Source organism: Carassius carassius, chromosome 35 (genome assembly GCF_963082965.1).
Source record: "Carassius carassius chromosome 35, fCarCar2.1, whole genome shotgun sequence".
NCBI classification, from domain to species: Eukaryota; Metazoa; Chordata; class Actinopteri; order Cypriniformes; family Cyprinidae; genus Carassius; species Carassius carassius.
In genome coordinates this window covers 23,517,728-23,541,330 of record NC_081789.1, presented here as the reverse complement: position 1 = coordinate 23,541,330, position 23,603 = coordinate 23,517,728, and the positions used below count along the sequence as shown (strand labels likewise).

The 23,603-nt window shown below is 34.5% G+C and overlaps 1 protein-coding gene across 1 annotated transcript in view; it reads left to right on the top strand.

Annotated features, from left to right (window-relative positions):
* Positions 1 to 301: 301 nt before the first annotated feature.
* LOC132116270 (anion exchange protein 2-like) overlaps positions 302 to 23,603 on the top strand; it is a 40,601-nt gene continuing 17,299 nt past the window's right edge. The window contains exons 1-6 of the mRNA XM_059525031.1: positions 302 to 398; positions 9,388 to 9,446; positions 13,887 to 14,069; positions 20,185 to 20,347; positions 21,497 to 21,744; positions 21,936 to 22,063. Of these exons, the coding sequence (XP_059381014.1) occupies positions 14,010 to 14,069; positions 20,185 to 20,347; positions 21,497 to 21,744; positions 21,936 to 22,063 (599 nt within the window). The 5' untranslated portion in view covers positions 302 to 398; positions 9,388 to 9,446; positions 13,887 to 14,009. The remainder of the gene's footprint in view (positions 399 to 9,387; positions 9,447 to 13,886; positions 14,070 to 20,184; positions 20,348 to 21,496; positions 21,745 to 21,935; positions 22,064 to 23,603) is intronic.

Below are 23,603 nucleotides of genomic sequence, written 5' to 3'. Positions count from 1 at the left end.
AGTTAGATGTTTATAGTTAATACTTGTTTGTATATGACGTTAACCGAATTCGTGATATGTGCTATTTACCATAGGTTACCATAAACTAATTTTTGTAGTTCTGTCCTGTTAGTTTGTTTACCTAACATGCGTTTTAGTAGTAATATAATCAGTAATATAAAAGGTTGCATAATTAAATAAAAGGTTAGCTTTCGGAATTGGGTTAGATTAATGCATTTGATACGTGCATCTCTTCTGACGTGTGCACCCATGCATACAGGGGGGAAAAAATCCAGTTGAACCTTTTTTTTCCTGAAAAGGGAAGGAGTTTCCCAGTCGAAATATGTATGACACGCACGCGCGCGCGTCAGATGAGGTTCATCATCATCATCATCAGTGAGGAGGGGAGAACGGCCGAGGTAGGACACATTTCACACATGTTTAGTGTTTTAAACACTCAGATGCGAGCAGACTGTGAGCAACATCAGCGCTTCTGCTCATATCCACCACATATAAAGTGTCCTGGTGCCTAAAAAGTGATTTTTGACTGGATTGCAAGCACGCAAGCGCGTCGGCGTGGGTGATCGGTTAGCTCGCGCTAAGCTTTCAGTAAAGATTACTTCAAACTTGGAAAACCTAAATGAACATGGGCTGAGAAAACGGCGTTCTGTAGTGATGAAGCCGTCTGCTCGCGTCTCGTCTGCTCGTTTGTGTGAGTCGTGGTCCCCGGACTGCTGTCAGACTCGAGTGTACAGACATAATCTTAAAACCCACTGCCACGTGACATCCACGGGGACAATAACGTTACTCAGCGCGCAGAGAAGGAACTAAAGCAACAAGTCTTCCAGTGACATGGTTTATATATAGTCGTTGAATACAGACACCATATATCATATACCATATACATCCATCTATCTATCTATCTATCTATCTATCTATCTATCTATCTATCTATCTATCTATCTTAAAATTATCCATATATTTTTAAATTTTATATTCTGTCTATGCAAACAAACATATGATAGCGTAATAGTTACAATTTGTACAGAGTTTTTTTTGTGTGTGTAATTATTAGTATTAAACTATATTTTAGGAGATTTCATACTGGAATCTCAGTGCTGTGGTGTTTTGAAGTGAAAGGACAAAGTCCTTGCAGATTTTTATTTTTTTAATCAAATGTAAATTTCATTCCCCAGTCACATTTTCTTGTTTAAATAAACATTACTTCCACTATCACAGAGAAAAAAAAATCTAATCTATTTTATATTTTTACATTACAAGTGTAGGCTTATCAATATTCTGTTTATTACAGCCAAGTATGAATCTTCATCAAATGAGTGTTTTTAAGCATTTTACATTTATTTCAAAATGATAACTCAAGAATCAGAATGAGCTTTATTGCCAGGTATGTTTACACATACGAGGCAGTAACAATTCAAACTATGTATTTTATTTGTGAACTTATGTTCTGTTCTTTTTAATAGTTAAGTTTTAAATCTTTTCAGATCATCAGTCATCAAAGCTCGCTAAATAGTGGACACAGACAGAGATTAACTTAACAACTCTATAAAACTCCCACAAATCATGTTTTCAAGCCATTTTAATTTTACGTGATAGAGTGGCCATTTTTAAGTGTGCGAGTTGTTTACTTTCTATTTTTAAATTAGTCTCCCAATTAACGCCATTTATATTGTTCATTCAGACTGTTTTGCGAACGTTGAACACGCACAGACAAGAGGTGGGATCTGTCTTATCTCTCTAGCTATTTTATTTATATCTAAAACATTAAACAAATTATAAAAGTTACATTATTTATAAAAAACTATATTAAAGGAAATTTCATACTGGAAATAATAGGTATAATTTTTTTTCCTGTGGTGACTTAAATTATCATAAAAAATGAGTAGGAAAATTCCTCACAATTTTGAAATGGCACCTAACTTTCTCAAAAATAAATTGTCAATTTGTTTTCAGACAAATGGCACAATCATTTGTTTAGAAACCTTGAGTCTTTAAGCTGTTGTGGTTTGTGTGTGCTTGTTTCCAGAGGTCAGCTGGATTTAGGTCAGATCAGTGTTGTAAAGCCATCTAGGAGTCAGATTTCTTAGAGGAACAAAGCACTGACTTGGTGCAACCTGTGCTTGCAAGCTTTGAATTGGCAACTTTGCCTTTGTTTTTATAGTGTGATTAAGACATAATGCCAGAGGCCAGCAAATCAGTGCAGTTTACGGCAAAGAAAGACTTCTCTTTGTAGTTCTTTCTCTATCTGTGCTTACCAGAGCATGACTGATGTTTCAGCATCCTCTAGTAATACAGTGACAATAGAATGCCATTAGTACATTAGTATTTTGAGCTGCTTATATATGCAATAGGTTGAGATTATCAAAATATGCATTTATTCAATATCGGTTTGATTTATCTTATAACTGATTTACCTCCCATCGCCTGGTTTTACAAACTTTAGACTTTAATAAAAAAAAAGCTAGCAATGATATTATAAAATAAGCTTTATTCCTGCTTGCATTCCAATGCAGATCAACTGTAAGCTAGTTTCTTTTGCCCTCTTGGGAAAAAAAAAGAGGCAGGCTCATAGTATTTTCCTACGGGTTAAGGTCATTTTCAAAAGTCCTGCATTGCGCTTTCATAATTGTCTGCCCGGCTGGTGACGCTAATCAGCTGAAATTTTTAAGGCTGTTGTTCTCACGTAGGCCACGATATTACAAATCTGACACGACTGTTTTGCGAATCAGTCCGCCTTGGGTAGCGTGACCCAACACTTGATCAGGGGCTCCTGTGTGGTTTATACAGTACTGTATTTCCCAGGATATGTGTTACTGTATTCACGTTGTCGTGAGCCGGTTCGATATTTCATTGCGATTGTTTGTTTTGGTGTGACTCAAGGTATGAATGACAGCGTTCCTCTGGTCAGGGCTTGCTTTGTTGAGTTTGTTCGCTGCTGTCATATTACAAAGAGGTGATTGTCCGCTCCAAGTTAAACAGAAAAAGTGTGAGAACTCAGACGGAGCTTTTGTGTGTCCGTAACCCGAGTCTGCGAAACCCCTGCTGACCGGTGAGCAGGGAAAAACACTTTTGAACAGCTGTCCCAGGGCTGTTTAGTCTTGAAGTGATAATTAAATAAGCTTAGTTTGAGTTTCACCTGTCGTTTCTCTCTTGCACAACTTCAGAATCATTCATAAACACACTTTTTTTTGGTAGCGCAACACTTGCATCTTGCATTTTGCATTTGTTATATGAACCTGTAAAATGAAATCATGTAGAATAAAAAGAATAGTTTGCCTAAAATGTAAATCTAGTCATCAATTAGTCACCCTCATGTTGTTGTTGTTGTTTTTTTCCATGGAACACAAAAGAAAACATGTGATGTCTGGTTTTCATTGCTCTTTTCCATTTAAGTTACAATGATCCAGACTGAAGCATTCAAGCTTCAAAAATGACATGAAAGCATCATTAAAATAGTTCACATGACTCAGTATTTCAGGTCTTTTGAAGCCTATACATTTTTGAACAGGTGGAAATATTAGTCATAGTTCACTGAATGTTTTCTTTCCAACTGCTTTGAGTTCAACCAGATCCATGATTCGGATTCATAAAGCAATCATTCAGTTGGATTCTGTGATCTGGATCAACCAATTCACAGGTTAGATTATCAAAAAAATAATAATTTTATTAATTTTCTCACCCAGCCAGCTGACATTGCTACTTCTATTGAGATCACATTTTTTAGTGAATTGCAGTCTATCACACAACGCAATGCATGGCTTCATAAGAACTAGTTTTATAGTTTTTTTTGGCCCCACTGATTTTCATGTTTTTTTTTTAATTTTATTTTCTGTATAATTTAAGATTTCTTTTCAAGTTATTAAATAGAAAAGGAGAAATGTTGCCTCGGTAACTAGTGGCTGAAATAAAATGCTTTTTTAATGTTTTATTTTATTTCCACTAATGCTCTGTTCATTGACCAAGTAACCACAATTATTAGCTTTAGAATCACTTAATATCAGTCACTATTTTTCCAGAGTATCCTGGGAACGATTTGAGGGTGTATCAGGTGTCTTTTAAACTTATGATAAGGCTAATTTTGAGGCGTTACACCTGTGCTTTGTTTAATTTAGATCTCATGTTCCACTCAATTGAAAACTGAGTCCTCAGGAAACAACTTAGGAACAACTTACAGAAGTTCGTAACTCTCATAAGTTCACCCAGATGGTGTGTTCGCGAGGCTTGCGACGGCATTGTTTTGATTAAAGCTGGGTCACGATTCACTGCGCTGTAAAGTCTGTTGAAAGTTTACAAAGCGTTTGTGCCAGAACTGTTGCATCGAGCCATTGTTTGTTGTTACTACACTGAGCGTAGATCTGTTTCTAGCCTTTCTCAAGTAGCGAAACCCAAATGAATTCATGTGTTTTCCATAATCTCTTTGGTTCTGGAAGCAATAAATTCTATTTCTCAAATCAGGTGTATTTAAAGCCACGTTCCCAGTGTTCGTGGTTTATCAGTTTGTGGCTATGGAGATGTTACTCAAACATTCCCATTGTAGAACCTTACACTGTTGTGCCAAAGGCAAGTCTAGCCAAGTACCAAGCTGCTGTGAAATCTGGTTACGGAGAACTGCGAACCATGACTGTGGCATTGGACAGTCAACTGTAAGAGTGAATTCACTGGATTTGTTTGCAGTTTTTAACAGCCACTGAGAAATACGGTGATATTCTTCCATTGTCTGTGGATTTGGATGTTGTCACCGCTGTCTGTGCAATTAAGAGGCATCTGTATTTTGATGTAATCATGTTTTGCCACTGCTATCTTGCATTATGCATGCCAGTGCGCGTTTATGCAATAGCTCTTCTTAATTTTCCAATGTTTTGACACTCTCTTGCATTTGCTTAAACTGACTTCCTTGTTTATCGTGACCAGAGCAGTTTGCTGACAATGAAAAGTTAATGTGACAGGAAGATCATGAAGGATATGCTGTTTTCAGCAGGTTTTTACTCATCTTGTTGCTGAATTGTGGGTTTGTTTTTACTACAAGATCTTTAAATTTGTCAAGTGTAAGATAGATTTGTCAAATCTTTTGTTTTGTCAGGAAATTGCATAACCTGTACGATGCAGACATGCAAGTCTAGACAAAACTGAAAAGCTCAAGAAATCATCTAATGACTGGTCAGAATCTAATCGAAACTAAGGTGTGCAAAATTATTTCGTGTTCACTTCATCTCGAGCATCTGATGCATCATGCATTGTTTTTATGTTATCCCATTCATCAGCATCTTTTACAGATTTCATACCACAAACCTCACAACCTTTGGCACCTCATGTTACTAGTAATTCCTCTGAGGTGCTAATTGTAGCAGTCTGGGAGCTTGTAAACAAGACTCCCTGCAGCCTAATAAATTCCCATGCACCATGAGTATGTAGCAGCCAGCCAATCAGATTGCCATTTTTCCAGTCATTTTTGTTTGTAATGTCCCTCTGAGAATAGGCTTCCCTGCCATTTATGTCTTTACACAATTATCAGTTATGTTATTTGATGCACAGCAAAGCTTTACTCTATTGCTGTCTGATTCTTTCTTTCTTTTACTCTTTATGTATGTGTTTGTCAACATGGCAACACGGGAGCTGTCAATCAAGACATGGGAAACAAAGTAACTTGCACTACTAGAAAAAGTAACTCTGATATTTAACTCTAAATTTAAAAAAGTAATGCGTTACTTTACTAGTAACTAAAGTCATCTGATTACGTAACTCGCATTGCTTGTAATGCATCAACACTGTATGTATAGATGTGTGTGTGTGTGCGTGTGTGTGTGTGTGTGTTATATACATATATATACATATATATATATATATATATATATATATATAAGAGGTGGGCATAGATTAATTTTTTAAATCTAGATTAATCTCACTGTGATCTTGAAATTAATCTAGATTAAAATGGCTCATTCGAATTCTGCCGACGGCATTCAGAATATGTGCGTTACCCAAATAAAATTGACAAACAGTAAGTCTTTGAGAAGGGGTTTATCAAGCTAGATGGTGCATTAGAAAAGGGGCTCATCTCCTGTTTCCAAAATGCATCACAAAGTGCTTGAAAAAGCTGTAAACTAATTCCACATTGCACAAGGTGCAAACAACCTTACGCCTGTTTCACACATACTGAACACAGCGCGCGAGTAACCAGCTCTGTTCAGCTTTTCCGCGTCTTGTGTTTGGATGCTTTAATGTTTAAATCGACAAGCGGTAAGGCTTAAAAGCACGTAAAAAAGATAAGCTTTCGTGACGATGCGCAGCAGTGGCCCGTCAACTGTCCTGAGCATCTTTTTAGGCTGGCCTCAGCCACTCGGTTATATAAAATATCAAGATGAAAGTCATCATAGCTTGCTTAGTATAGACCCAGCTCCAAACCCAATTTTGAGAATAGATTAACGGTGATATTTTTTTTTATCGCCCGATAAGAGTCTCACGTTAACGGTGATATTTTTTTTTATCGCCTGATAAGAGTCTCACGTTAACGCAGCACGTTAACGCCGATAACGGCCCACCACTAATATATATATATATATATATATATATATATATATATATATATATATATATATATATATATATATATTAGTACAGACCAAAAGTTTGGACACACCTTCTCATTCAAAGAGTTTTCTTTATTTTCATGACTAAGAAAATTGAAGATTCACACTGAAGGCATCAAAACTATGAATTAACACATGTGGAATTATATATGGAATTATATACATAACAAAAAAGTGTGAAACAACTGAAAATATGTCATATTGTAGGTTCTTCAAAGTAGCCACCTTTTGCTTTGATTACTGCTTTGCACACTCTTGGCATTCTCTTGATGAGCTTCAAGATGTAGTCACCTGAAATGGTCTTCCAACAGTCTTGAAGGAGTTCCCCGAGAGATGCTTAGCACTTGTTGGCCCTTTTGCCTTCTGTCTGCGGTCCAGCTCACCCCTAAACCATCTCGATTGGGTTCAGGTCCGGTGACTGTGGAGGACAGGTCATCTGGCGCAGCACCCCATCACTCTCCTTCTTGGTCAAATAGCCCTTGATGCCTTCAGTGTGACTCTACAATTTTCATAGTCATGAAAATAAAGAAAACCGTTGAATGAGAAGGTGTGTCCAAACTTTGGTCTGTACTGTGTATATATATATATTTCATTTTTATGTTTCAGTCTTTTTTTTTTTTCATTTGTATTACCTTAAAAGATGTTTTGCCTATATACATAGTGTAAGACTATGGGAAACACTGTAGTATTTAATATATTTTAATATACTTAAACTAAACAAAAGTGCAAAATGTTTATATATTCTTTTCCAGTTAACAATTATTCTATTTTTTTCCATGTTTAGTTTTTTTTTTTTTTTTATATAAATGGAAATAGCAATGCTTGTAGCATTTTAGTTTTATTTTCTAGACCCATTAATAAAAAACAGTGCAGCGTTCTAATATCAGCCATTTTCTTTGTTAATGGCCACAATGTGAACATAATTATTGGCTAAACTTTATCGGTCAGAATTGTGATTTCTGTGCGTCTCTATTTTTATATTTTGTATTATTAAGTCACTATAGCATGATGGATTATTGGGGGTATTCTAGTAGAAATAAGTCAGATTGTTGCTCAAGACATTTCAGCACATTTCGCTCACCCTAGCTGTGAACTGATAGTTGAGATTCCTGGACATCTGACCTCACCCATTGCAGTGGGAGTTACAGCACTAATGTTGTGAATGGAGACCGCTCTGTTTGTCATGCTAATTGTATGACAAACAAATTAATGACATTAACAAACCTTTATAATGACGCAGTCTTGATACTTTAGGAGTGGTATTCACCGGAATCATTGAGGAATTATCGTTTAGTCTGGTTTTGTGCAGTCTTGTGCATAAAACCCTGTGGTACCACTTATAACTTTGTGCTGACAGGCATTGACATCTTGGTCTTAAACCATACACTCAAAGAGGTCACTGACCAGTCCAAGTTCCTCTGTTCCTGAAGGGTTTTAGGGATTGAGGAAAACCCCAAGCTTCGAAGCGGACTAAAGTTTTAATTCTCTGTGGCTGGTCCTTTGGGCTGATCCAAGACCATGTGACTCCCACTGACACATACTCATGCTGCTACACACACACACACATACACATACACATACACACACGTGTGTGCATTTTACACACACTTGGCTGTTGGGTCAAACAAATACTTGCAACTTGAAACAGTGCTTGAGTTTCAGGTTTTAGATGTTTTTTGCACATGTGCCCATGCAGCCACCGATATTAAGCTCTAAAGTTACTTATTTTTCTTATATAACCTTAAATATAAGTTTTGGGGTTTATTGTTAGGGTGTACTGCATTATTAAAATCAAAAAGCAATTATAATGATGATGATGATAATTATTTTATCGCATTTTATTAAAAGCAGAAATAAAACCATAAATAAAAAATACTTTTTACTGGTTTTCAGACATCTAATAAATCAAAAACAAGTTTGCAGCAATAACAGTTGTATTTTCGCTTTTATAATTTTTTATATTAATAACAACAACATTGAAAATATATCAGAATAATAATGATAATCACATTGCTAGTCATAATTATATAAGTAACAATAATCATTATTCTAATACTGTAATTATTTTGTCTTTCTATATTATTAATCATCATCATGTATAATGCTGATGTAAAAAAGTAAAGATTAATGAATATTATGTAATCATTTGTAATAATAATTCATTATTGTGTCAAAAAGCTGAAAAGAAAAATAAATACAAATTTGTGCTACATATATTAGTTCTTAGACATAAAAATCCTTTCTCTGTTTTATGGTTGTAAACAAACAGTTTAACATCTTTAGCAAATATTACACATGAATATTAAAAAGCCTGTTAAGCCACTGGTAAATAAATGAAACTCCTGTAATTGTTTTTTAAGAGTCGTTTTGTGGTTATTATGCTGTCAGTGATGTTTACTTCATCCATCATGGCGTGATGCAAGGATAGAATGATGTCTAACAAGTGTCCTTGTCATGGTTAACCTTTCCTCACATGACACATTTACTGTTAAAATGTCTTTATTTGTCATTTAAAGTACAGATGGGTATGAGGTGTGTGAGTGAGTACTGTATATGTGAGGGTATGAGTGTGTGTGTGTCATAGCTGACTCACTGCTGTGCAGCGGTCACATGGCCGGCCATCAGAGGTCTAGGGGAGGAAACTTAATCTGGTGGAGGAAGCGATTTACCCATCAGTGCTGGTGTTTGAGTGTGTGAGGGAAAAACTGCAGATATACAGTGCTTTATAAGCTCTCTGACTGTCTGTCTCTCTCTCTCTCTCTCTCTCTCTCTCTCTCTCTCGCTGGCGTTCTGTACACAGTGGCTGTTGGCTTTACACTAAGATGTCAGCAGCAGCTTCTCTGCAGTAAGCACATTGAGGTGAGTTAGTTTGTTTCATTGGATTTTACATTGTTTGTTTAACTGTTCATTTTTTTAATTTAAACATGCAAATCAAATGCTATTATTTGAACTCCATTTGCTATTTTAATAACTGGTGGCTATTCAATCACCAATTCAGTTGATCTAGCAGAATTTTGTTTTGTGTAAGACATTTTTGATCAAATTACATTTTGTTGTATATAAAAGTTTTTTTTTCTATTCATTAATCTAACTTTCTTTCCCAAGTTCTAAGTGATGTGTTTGTATCAACATAACAGAATGTACTATTAATTTATAACTTGTTGGCATCTAGAATTGAAATTCAAATAGTCAGCATATCATGATGGATCACTAGACATTGCTAAGTCAACAGTGAAAAGTCCACTGGTTTACTGATATCACCCAGTCATCATTTAGTCTGTGCTTTTATTTTCCCCTTAAACTCAAGTTTACTTAATGAGCGTTAATGATCTAATGAATCAAATGATCCACAGACATGGTCTGTGTGTTTGTATGTAAAGCTCAGAGCCTGCGTGGCATGTCTTGTGAGTTTGATGAAGTCATTAAACATCACTAATCTCACAGCAATAAGCATCTCCAATGTCCAGCCTGTGCTGTATTTAAACAATTCAAAAGTTGAAATGAAAAAGTGATTTTTGTCCAAACCAAAGTATGGTTTTGTAGATGCTATAGTGCTTAACTGATATTTAGTGCAGTCACACCGTTTGTATTGTTTAGTTACTTCTGTATAAGTTTTTGCTAATTAAATAATTGTAAATAATAGGGATGGTTCATCCAACAGCTGAATAGTTGTTAGTGAGGTTGACTAGTTAGGCATACACTCAGATGAACATCTTTGGCCAAAAACTTAAGCATCATGCCACAGTCTGCTGCATCATGTAAAAAACACGTCTGCATTTTTCCATTTCGTTGCACAATGTTTTTTTTTTTTAATGCAACAAAGCATCTTTTAAAAGAACACTCAAGTGCTTTTTTGGACATTCGTTGTAGATTAATAAATGAAAAATATTAAGTAGGTGCACAATTAGTAACATCTGATTGGCTTTTGATATGAACTTGTGCCTATTTGAGTTAATGATTTATACTTTGAAAAAACAACATAAAAATGCATTAAACAGTCCCATAGGCTTTGGTTCTAAGTGAATTTTTCTTTTTTTCAGGTAAGTTTTGTTAATATTATTTTTTACAAACTTAAAAATGAGAGTTCTAGACTTGATTATCCAAAATGTAATTACAGATATTTCTTTGCAGTAACCCGATATTAAGTCTTGATTATGAACATTGTTTATTGCTCACGTGTCGATGCTTTGAACCTGCAACCATTAGGTTTTCAGCCCAGATTTTTAAACACTAGGCCTCACCATATATTGCTTGATCCAAACCAATTCTTTGACATTTTCTGCATGAGGTTTAAATTCAGCTCACAAACATGTCTTTCATGTGGACGAGCCGTTGGTCACTATAAACTAGGAACTCTATATTTGCTGTGCTACTCAGTCATTGAGCATTTTATATTTTTACAGTGAGGTTTCCGCATTGTGATTGAATGTCTATTTGCAGAATGGCATCTTTATTGGCTGCCTTTGCTTTGTCTGAAATTATATTTTATAGACATACTTGAATATAATCCAATAAGCCTGTTTGCCTTTCACGAAAGCAAAAGGATTTTCCCAACTGAGAGTGCTTGATCCTGAGCTCTGTTTGGGACGAGGGATTCCAGTTGAAGTTGGATAACTTTAACTTAAATTACAAAATCTACAAGTTACATGTACAGTGGCTTGAATTGAAATCCTGTCTGACAAGAAATTAGTTGCATTTGATCCCACTTTCTTTATTCTTGCCAAGACTATGTCCACCAAGTGCTTATGCTTTGAATTTCAGAGGATAAAGTACTTTGTGTTCACATTCAAGGTGTACAAAACCAAAGGTGATTTGGCAAGTACATGGTTAAATGTGGTAGACAAAAACAGTTGCTAGAAGTGGTTACCAAGTTGACGTCTGGAGGAAATGGAGAGGGAAATTGAATCAACAAACAATAAGATTCCTTTATTAATGAAAAAGGAAATACGCAGCTATGTTCTTGGTAAAAAGTAAAGGTGAAGTTTGCACACTATAAACAGAGGTTTATATTGTGCAGATGCACACCTGGTTAAGCTAACTTGAGCACTGGAGGTTGTTTGAAAGCAGCAAACATCACAGCAGCAAGCCGACGATCATAGAATGGATTGTCTTATCTTTCATTGTGCAATTGTAGATACTTCTTGTTTTAAAAGCACTTCCTTTTTAAACAAAGAAACTTAAGTTAAATTTTTCCAATGTTAAAATACTTTGAGGAAACCCATTTGGAAACAGTCATTTTTTGTTCCAGGTGATGCCTATAATATGTGTGTTTTCTGATCACAAAAGTGTAATTTCCATCTTCTGCTTGAAAAGCTTCCATTTGTTCTGAAACTAATAACCTTGTACGTGAAATGAAGGACAAATCCATTTGTGACCCTGGACCACAAAACCAGTCACTGGGGTATATTTGTAGCAATAGCTAAAAAACATTGTATTTGTCAAAATGCTCAATTTAACTTTTATGCCAAAAATCAATAGGATATTAAGTAAAGAACTTCATGTTCCATGAAGATATGTTACACATTTCCTACCGTAAATGTATATATAGAAAAATTTACTTAAGACTGGTTTTGTGGTCCAGGGTCACATTTTTGAATGAATTCATTTTCTCTGTCAAATAGCCAAAATATCCATAAATGTCCTTGATTTGAGAATGTGGACATTTAGTGAATAAATGCCCAGATTGTGTTCCAAATTTCGATTGTGTCTCTCACAGAATTATTAATCATGCGGTTGATGAACTCAATTGGTCCGAAAAAAAACCGTCAATGAAATTGTTGACCTTCCAAGAAAGTCTATACCTAAAATGAGCATTTATAGAAGACATTTCAACATTACAATATAGCATGCTCTATATTTAGAAAACTCTTAAAGATAGTACGACCAAGTTCTTAGAACACCGTTTCGAGATGAAATGTTGCAATAAGGATTCTATTTTATTTTTAATAAGGGGCGGTTTGAACTTGGTTTTGCACTGATGCTGTCCAAGATGAATAACTGGGCAGGTCCACAAATGAACACACATGTGACTCCTGTAATATAAGAGTCACCTGCTTAACTTTACCATAGTTCTGGTCTCCCTGAAGGTCATGTTCCTCTTTTGGTAAGGTCAAGTTATTTTTAGATTACTTTATTACAATCACTTATTTGGGTAACTTTCTTATTCAAAACGCTTTTTATAATAATGCTCATTAGTCAAAATATCCAGCATAATATTGATTGTATTTACTTTTATGAAACGTTACAGATGTTTCTGACAATAAAAAGTGTCAATTTGATTGGAACGAGTGTTCAATCTTTTAAAAACATGCGGGAAATTCATATTAAGATTTAATAAGACCATGGTAGAACTTTTACACGTTTAATGCAAGACCTTTACTTTGAGCATCATGTTGTTAGGATGTTTCTTTTCAACAGAAACTGGATCAAGATAGCTAAAGGTTAAATGGCTCCACATATTTGCCACGAAACCTCCCATTGCAAGAGCGCTTCGATCCACAATTCAGCTATGAGAAACGCTTAGATGAATCAACAAAAGAAAGACTTGAAAAAAGGAGTGTTGACGTCCTTGAATGTTCTAGTTAGAGGTCAAACCTCAACTCAACAATCAAACAATTGTGTTTTTGCACAGACTACTGCACCAAACCAAAGGTTACTTCCACAAAGGACTAGTTATTAGCAGTTAAAAGGTTGGTTTTCTGTTAGAAATTGGTTACTTGTGATTTATTAAAGGTATTATATTTGCTTGGTAACACTTTACAATAAGGTCTCAATAGTAAATGCATTCCCTAACATGACATTTTTTAATTTGCATATTAGCTATTAGTGTATATTAACTAACGTTTGATTTAAAAAATGCATTAGTTAAAAAAATTTAAGTATTGTTTATTGTATATTCATGATAACTAATGCTAGCTAATGTTGACCTGAACCTTACTATAAAATGTTATCTTGTCTTGAATTCAATATGAAGTGGTACTTATTCAGTCAACTAATGAACTGTTGTGATCTTTGTATGGTGTTCAGTTGAACGGTGAGCATATCTTAATCTACTGTTACATCACATCCAATATTTTATGGTTATTTTCAAGCATTAGTCTCTTATCAGTGTGTTCTTACAGTAGCAACTTTATCTGGTTTTTATCAGTCTTTGGATACGAGGTGGGGCTGTTATGTTGTAGTTTAAGTTCATTTACACCAGCAAATTGTTTAATCACACTGTGAACTTTTTTGACTGGTATAATCTTAAGGCTGTAATTGGCATTGAACAAATTATTTAATGTTTCAAACTGTTTGCAGGTTATGCTGCCTATAAACTCCTGCTTGAGTCTCAGTGAGAAAGAGAAAGGCTAAAGCCTGTGCTGATCCGATTGTTCTTGAGCGTCTCCTGTGCGTCTTCACCGCAGTGTCCCGACGTCAACCATGAGCGACCCTGTGACTTCAGATGAACTCACCAATGCTGTGGCTTCAGTCCTTCACAACGTAAGTCAACTGCTTTATTGATTAAAAGAGTTAAAGTGCAAATGTTCAAAGCTATTTAGATCGAACTGTGGGGTTTTATTTGTGTATTTCTCATTTTTCTGTAGTAAAAAACTAAGTGTCACCCCTTTCAATCAAATAATGTGGTAACAAACTTACAATAATTTTTATAATTTATACAAGCTTCCCGTCAATTAAGGAATTTATTTTTAAAGAAGTATTGGTCTGTAAGGCTGCATTTATTTGGTCCAAAATGCAGAAGTAAAACAAAACAGAGAAAAAAACCAAAAATAGGAAAAAAATATATAATAAATGATCTATTATAAATATTTGTGTGTGTGTGTGTGTGTGTGTGTGCACATTTTCAACACCATTACTTTTGTCTTCAGTGTAACATGATCATTCAGAAATCATTCTAATATGCTGATTTACTCTTCAAGAAACAAGAAAACAGTTGTTGCTGCCTAATATTTTTGCGGAAACAATGACTGTTTATTATACTATATTATAATGTATTTTAATATTGTAATAGAAAAGTTATTTTAAATTGTAATAATATTTCACAATTATTGTCAGCAAATGTCTGTTACAATAAGCAATTTAATCCATATATTTGGTTGTAGTGTGTATAAGGCTATATATTAATCATTTATGTTAATATATTTTCCTTGCAGTGTATTGAATGATTCCTGTGGGATTTACGTGATTCTCCAGTAGGAAATGACTAAGAATTAAAAAAAAAAGGTTAATAGATGATTAAGAGGTATATAAATATTGGCTAATATAGTTAATTATTAACAACTGATATGTATGCATATACACAAAAATGTAACATTTTAAACAGTAAATTAATTTATTTGCACAATAATTCACTAAAAAACTGAAATTGTTAATAATATTGGTGATATTAGGACTGCATGAAGAGCTAACAGCTTATAAGCAGATATTTATTTGTATTAAATAATATTTCCATTGTACCATGACCTGAAAACCTTGGTTAAACCAAAGAACTGCATGTAAGTCATGTATGCACTGTAATTTTTTTTATTTTTATAAATCATTTGTCGTTGATTTCCATCAGTAGTAGCCTTATTCATTACTTTTGTTCTTTTATTTTTATTTTTTACATCTTTCATATATTTTATACTTTGAAAGGGTATAGCATTTAAGATCCAGGCAGACTTCCCAAACAAACCTCTGCGTTGTAATTATCCGTGCGGTCTCTAATGGTCCGGTATCACTGACACATACTATAAAACTCACTCGGGCAACTCAAGGGGAGCTCAAAGACCTTTTCACCCACAAAATTGACTTTTTTTTTCTTTTTCTCCTGCAGCTGTTTGCTGTGATATGCAGCAACTTTCTGTGACTTGAGTTGCATCCTCTCCAAACCCACACTCCGCTGAATCAGCATTCCCAGGGTTTTGCCTTTAAAGAGCCAGCTCTCTTTTGACACAAATGTAGTCTCTCTTCAGTCGAGTTCTTCTTCTTATTATTATTATTCGAGTTCGAATAGTTGTCAGTGTGTCTTTTTGCTTCTTTAAATAACCATTTTTATGGACAAATAACATTTTATTAGCGTCTTTATGCTGGTTCCAAATTGCAAACATATTAATAAACAACTACAGATTTTTAAAAGTAAAGCTAAGTTTTAGTCTAGAAATGTGAACTGGCCTAATGGGTATGGATTTCTCATTGCGAGTTAGTATAATTCAGAGCTTAACTGGTTAACTGACATTGGCTGTCCTCTTAATGGCACGCAACTGTTGATCCATAGGTTAATGATCAACCCGATGACACGACTGCTGGTTTAGGGTGTGTGTATGTGGGGAGTGTTTGGGGGAAGACTAGACAATCAGTGATTGGAGTTCGAACGAGGCCTGGCGTGGTGAAATTGGGCCATTCCATATCCTCTTCCTGCTCTGGTCATGTGACGACAGGTTGCGGAGGAGTGTACGGGTTGTGTTTGCTCATTTTTTAGATTTGCTAGGAAATCTAGATTTTTTTTAACTTTCTCTCGTGTTTAGACGTGATAGATGACCAATGGACTTCCTGTACAAGTTAAAGGTCAGTCATTTATGCTGTTTGCTTAGGTTTAAATTAGCTGTAGTATTAAATCTGTTACCTTGACCATCTTTATGGTTCACAATGAGGTGGGTTGCATTATAGTTTCTGGCACCGTTGAGGTATTTTTGCAAAATTTCGAGATCAGATCTTGTAAATCAATGATTTGGCAAACAGTTGAAAGGGTTAATTTGGGAATGCTGAGGACTGGTGGATCTTGCTCTGAGTAAATATTGAAAGGGGTGTTTCTACAGGTTATCTAGGCTCACAAATATGATTCATATCATGCCAGTGTAATATTGCTATCTTTAGTTTGTTGCATTGCATTGTTTTGTTAGAAGTCAATGTCACAACTGTTTAAATTATTAAAGTAGAGTTATTTGTTTGCATTTTTGTAAATAATTTTATTACAAAAATAAATAAAATTAAATAGTTTTTAGTTGTTTTTATATTATTTTATATAATAAAATATTTAAATATTTTATTTTTAATAATACTTGTATGTATATAAGATGTATATGTATATAATATTAGTATAGTTGTGAAACTGACTACAAACAAACATACAATATGCTGGAATAACATTAACCACATGAAACAAAGAAAGATGAAATATTACATCAATATTACCTACAAAATAATGTTGCCAAATTCAAAGTAACTGCAAAGTTTGTGTACAGCCTAAAGTAATACATTTTTAAATTAATACAATTAATAAAATAAAATACATTAAAAAAAAGTAAAAAATTAGGTTTTAAATATTTAAATATGTATTCATTTAGTAATATATTCACTGGCATTTCTTTTTTTTTTCATGCCATTAATGTCGCCCCAGTGTAATATTGCTACTTTAAGTGGTTAATTTCTTTTACACAGAATTGCAATTTCTTGTGTGTAGTCTGTTTCATAAATATAAAAATATTTATTCATCTGTATTTATATTTTAGTATTTAATATTTGTAAATATATTTTATTGTTTAATTATTGGAATTCTATTGTTATTCTCTACAATATTCTGCAATTAATTCGAATTCAGTTTGAACACCATGTGCAGACTCCATTCCGACTTCATTTGGTCAGTAATTACATCATTTCATTCTTGGCTTTCATTAAAAAGTAATCAAATATGAACATTTGAATATCTCCCACTACCTTATTTAATGATTCAGTATTTGCATACTGATATTAATTGGTCACTCTTGCATATAGATACAGAATTTTAATTGGTCTTTTTTTCAAACATCTTTAAATCTAAAGTTGTCAACTGTCAGACAACTGCCTATATTTTTTCTTTTGAAGTATATGGGTCTTCATAATGATGGTTTATTCTCTGCTTGTAAAAGCAAGGGTTGCGGGGGCTCTGTTAGGCTCTCTCTACCCTCAGCTCTCCATATAACGCTTCCTCGTGTTGCACGCGTGCGTCTCTTGCTGAGTCAGTGGGATTTCAGACACCTCACAGATCTGTGCGGCTAATCGCTCGCTGGCTCAACGCTCACATCAAGAGACTTTGCTTTGGCCAGTGGCTCCTCATGTGAACTGACACTAATGCCGCTAGGGAGCTGCTGATGTAAGCCACTGCTTGTCCTCAAAGAGTTTGGCTGGACTGGAGTGGTCTTATGGGACGTCTAATGGTTTATTTTGGGTTCAGTTTGCGGTCTGGTTGGCCTGAGCGCTGTGGGTCATTGAATCATGTCTTATGTGCATCTATTACTAGGCGAAGAGCCAAACTTCAGTGTTATTTCATTGTAGACAAAAGTACTTCATGTGGGTTGATCCTGACCACAAGTCTTTTGGGAAAAACTTTGATTTGTTACTTTTTGGTAACAAGATTATGTAGAGGACAGGAGCAATGGCATAATTTCTTGACTTTCTCCCTTCATATTTTAGTATCATTTGAGATACTAGTATTGCTTTAATTCATATTTAGAACTAATTTCTTTTTATATTTTCCATTTTATCTTGAATGTTAAAATGAAAAAAAAAAAAATTTGGTGTCATTTTAATTCATTTTTTAAAATGTCTTTATAGATTTAATTAAAATAATTTTTTATTTTATTTTATTTGCAATGTATTTAATGGTCTTAGTTGTAGTTAACTATAGTGACCCTGCTTCGTTTATGGGACTTTCAAGCTTTAATCTTTGTCCTGTGAGGTTTCAAACCATGAAAATCGCCTTTGTGCATTTGGAAAAAGTAGGTATAACCATTTAAAACCAAATTTAACTGGTTTTCCTTTGAAACCTTGGTTGAGACTGGTCAGTCTGTTGTTCCCACATGCCAATAAAAGTATTAAAGGCGCCCACGTAATGTCGCAGAACAAATTAAAGCAGATTTGAAGTCTCAGCAGCGCTAAGTAACAACATGACGGATGTTTTCTGGAGAGTGTCAACATTTGCCTGTGGAAAATGTTGAGGTTTTACAGTATATTGTTCTGAACAATCGAAACCATGCACTTTCTTCCAAATCGTGTTTGTTTTTAATCACTCTGTGGAGAAAGATGAACAGCCATGCGATGCCAGAGGAACACAGTGAGTTTGCTTTCACTTTGATTTGTTCTTGAGGACATACAGGAGGAACAGCGTTCTCACAAGCTCCTCTACACAGCTTTGTGAGCACTAAATTGTCATCAGCTCTAGCATCATCTACGCAAGCATGGTAAGCTTTGGTTTAGACCTTAATTAGCATGTGCTGACTCTTATATTCTTGGTAGTTGGTTGGAACATGTCTAAGATGGACAAAAGTGTGAGTATTTGGGAAACTTTTTGGTTCATTGCTGTTATCAAGTATCATTTGAACACCAGTCATCGGCCACCTTTCAGACTAGGGCTACCCTATTAATCGAAAACAAAACCGAAATTGCGATTTTATTTTCATGTGATTATGGGCTTAAAGGAGTTGATCCAAAAATGAAAATTTCTCACTCTCATGACGTTACAAACCCATAACACCTACACTAAATTGACAGTGGGAAAATAATTTAGTCCAGTGCAACTGTCTCTAGTCACTAAAGCATGAATGTCATACAAAAAAAAAAATAATACTATGGTGCTTATTGTGCACCATATGAATGCATTATCGGAATTCTGCAGAAATTCTGCTTGTGTAATGTATCATGTGAGGTGGTGTTGTACTCTCTGACGGCAGGAAAGATCTCCAGTGGTTGACTTGTAAGAACAGGTTTAGATGAAGGTATTTGAAAGGAAAAGCTTTGTTGTATCCGATAGTTTGGGTAATATCTTTTTATATTATGGCTATATTGCTTGTGGGAAACAAATTTAGTGAATTAGCAAAAAAAATAAATTTAGTTGCATGGAATGAAATACAGTAGATGTTTTATTCTGGTTGGTTGGTTTGTGCAGTTATTGAGCCAATGCGAGCGCTCCATTGAGGTGTAGCTAATGAGATTGTTTTTGACTTGTGATTATTTGTGCAATAAGCACAGCAATGAGCTGTAAAGCCTCCAGTGTTTGCATTTGTTTGACATTATATCATGATTTCCATTTCATTTAGAAGGAGATTAACTACAGTAAAAGCTATGTCGGGAACATTGGGAGCTCTGACAGGGATCATTAAAATCAGTCACTGTCTCGTTTCGAAGGCTGCGCCCTCCGAAAGTCACAATTGTCAGCTGCGTGTGTCATCAAGGATGTCTCGTTTCAGAAAAAGTAGCCATTATAAAATTGAATGTTATTGTTTATGAGATGTAAATTATTGTCATTTCTTTCTTATTTTGGAATATAATAGCTACTAATCTTAAGACGACCTCAGTGATGTGTGCGGCTGACGAATGCGAGCGACCTTTAAAGGGTGCAGCCTTTAAAATGAAACCCCGCAAGTGTTGTTCTGTGACTGTTACTAATGCTTTTGACCATAACTCCCTCTAGTGATCGTTTTAGGATGCTGTTAGCAATGGACAGATTTGTCACTTTATAAGAGCTGGTGACGTGTACACTCTCAGTAACAGTTGGCCACCAGAAATGTATTTTTGAAATGTATTTTTTTCTTTTTGGGATGTTATGAACTCCGTGTCCTAATCTTGAGTGTTCCCACTCCAGCCCGAGTCATCATCCACACCTGTCCGAGTGCCACAGAGGGAGGAAGAGGAGGAAGGGGACCTGAATAAAGCGTTAGGTGTTCAGCGCTTCCAGCAGATCCTGAGCCCCACTCCCAGAGTTCCCAGCGAGCAGCACCGCACCTACAATGAGAAGGATTTTGAATGCAAGTTTGCATCTGTTTTGTTTTATTATGTTTTTTTCTGATTTGTTATTTTCTTTTGCATTGTGATTTGTACATCATCTGTAAGCTGAATAAATAAGCGTTCCATTGATGTATGGTTTAATAGGATCGGACAATATTTGTCTGAGGTACAACTATTTGAAAATCTGGAATCTGAGAGTGTACAAAAATCTACATATTGAGAAAATCACCTTTGAATTTGTCCAAATGAATTCTTAGCAAAGCAGATTACTAATGGAAAATTAGGTTTTGATATATTTATGATATTTATGGTAGGAAATTAAAAAAATATATATTCTTGGAGCATGATATTTACTTAATATAATAATGATTTTGGCATAAAAGGAAAATTGATCATTTTGACTCTTACAATGTTTTTTTGGATATTGCTACAAATATACCCCAGCGACTTATAATTTTATATATGCATATATTAGAAGTAGAGCCACTGTTATTGTAGTATCATTATTACACTTTATTATAGTTTTTGTTCATTTTAAATTGTTTTAATAATTTAGTTTTGTGTTTGTCATTTTTAGTATTTAGTTTATTAATTTGTATTATTTTTATTGTTGTTAAATGTTTAGTTATTATAGGTACTACAAGTTAAACAAAATGAAAATAAAAAAAATGCCTTTGGCAGATAGCTGAAGTAAGTTTAAAAAAAAATTATAATCATTTTTGTGTATTTTATAGCAGTCAACATTTACAGTAGATCAAAAAAAGTAAATCAAACTTGTTCTAAGACAAGAACGCATTTTGGTTTTAGGACAACTCTGATGAAAGGTTTTGATCCACTTCAAATGTTGATTAGTGTATTTTTTTTTTTTGATTAATAATTATTTCATATCAAGTACTGTAATTTTGTAATTTTTATAAAGGATTTAGTTTTTTTAATATAATAACCCTGGGTGTGACGCCGGCAATAGTGCAAAAGTAATATGCAATAGTATTAGCTATTGTACAAATAACATAATCTTATAGGAGCACATTTCATAAGATGTCAATTTACACCTTATTTACGCCATTTAAAAACAGATTTTCCAATTTTACAACCCTAGATACCTGATAAATGTTGAAAGCCATAAATATGAAAATGCAGAACTGAAACTCTGCTGTAATCGTCTCCAGATCACCGTCACTCGTCCCGTCACATCCACCACCCTCTGTCCAAACTCCCGGGAGACGGCAGGAGGAAGAAGAGTGGGAGGAAGAGGAAACGGAGCAGCAGTAAGGACCACAGAGTCTGTTCCAGCCCCAGCGGAGCTTTGACCATCGAGGAGGGTGAAGATGAGGAGGAGGAGGAGGAAGATGAAGAAGCTGCAGAGAGCCAGAGTGCCACCCCAGCGCCCACAACAGAGAGAAAAGACAGTGTTCAGGTAACCTCATGTACATCCAGAGTTCAAGTTTTAATTCAATGATTAATTCTTTGAAATCTTGGAATATCAAAATAAATACAACAACCTTTTTTGAGTGGTGCAAACTCAAGTTCTAAGTGCGTGTTTACGGTTACCGAATTACTACCTGTGATAGATTTTTCATTGTTTCTCTCTTTTTATCTCTTGTCCAGTTCTTTGTGTCAGATGATGAGCCTCATGTATCCACACCTGAGCCTTCAGAACCTCTTCCTGCGCGAGAAATCCTGATCGTCCCGTCGTCTGCTGTGTGTTCAGATCCTCAGGACAGCACATCCACTGAGTGAGTCCATCTGCTGTGCTGCTTTAGCTTTTGCATGTATAAAAATATCCTTATGGATTATGTCATTGTATAATTAGGATACTTGGCTCTTCGGCTGACCAATTAGCAGAAAGGGGCATTTAATTCCCGCCCACATGTAAAAAAAAAAAAAAAAAAAAAAAATGGAAAAGGAACCGTTTTCAATTATTCTTTTTTTTTTTTTTTACTTTCAATATTAAATGAAAAAAATGAATGAATCTATTTGTTAAAACGGCCGATTCATTCAGGAAATTCAGTAAGCATCTCTCTCTGTAAATGGGCTACTGAATTATTGATTCACACGATTCATTCAAAACAAGGATTCATTCAGAATCTAAACACTGCTGTGCTGCTCGGAGACACGCAACAAATCTGCTGTGGCTTTTTAGGTAATATTTTTGTTGGCAAAATTTAACAAAAACTAAATATTTTTTATCTAGCATTTTTTTTTTTTGCCCCAATATCATGAATTTTAGGGCATAACTGCATTTATTGAGATGTTACCTTGCATCAGATTTGTCAGCAATCAACTATGAAATGTAAGATGAAGTACAGATCTGGGGGCGGGGTCAGTGCATTAACTGCGTTAAAATATTTTTTTATTTTTTTAAACTAAAACTAGGCCTGTTAGTTTAACGCATTAACTTAATTAGTGTTAACATTTAATAATTTTGTTCTGTGTTTTTGTCATTTTTTTTTCTTTATTTAGTTTTTTAAAATCTGTCTGTATAATTTTTATTAATTTATATTTCGGTTTTATATTTGTTTTAGTTTTTATTGTAACCCTGTTATATGCTTTGTGCTTCAGAAATATTAGATATGTTTTAATATTAAGTGTAAAATATTTTTGTCATATTTGGGACCACCAAGAAAAATATTTTCATGACAGTTAAGGATATTTTCTTCTAAATTCTCATAAATCTACATCTTGTTCTCATTACTATAAAAAATAATCTTCAGGTTTCTCATCGGTCTAAACCTGGAACTATTCTATTCTAATGATTTCCAGAATGAAAATGATTATAATGAAAATTGGTCATGAATATTTGGTTGGTCGTGGGTTAAATAATGCTCAGATTGGCTAGAAATTGCTCCTTGAGCATGCAATATTTATAAAATTTTATTTATACATTCTGCTAGTGTAATTTATTTATTTAATTTATGCAGATAAAAAAAATAATTTTAAAGCTAAATCACGCCATGCACAAGAACATGGCGGTAACTCAGTTGTTTTCAATTGTCATGAAAAATGCATATTACTAATAAAAAAAAACTATTGGCTATTAGACTGGCTTAATTTTCTTCATCCAGCTTTGTTGTGAAATGTGACCTGGACATGTTTTTGTGTAACTTTGTTATTTTGGTGGAAACTATGTCACAATGGTTAAAAACATTTTAAGTGATTTCTCAGTATTGCACAGTTTCTTAGTCTTAATTTTGCAGTATTTACTCATTTGAAGTGGTAGACATTGCAGGTTTCGTAGCTCGACCCGTAAAGCATCCACCTTCAGCTCTCTGTTCT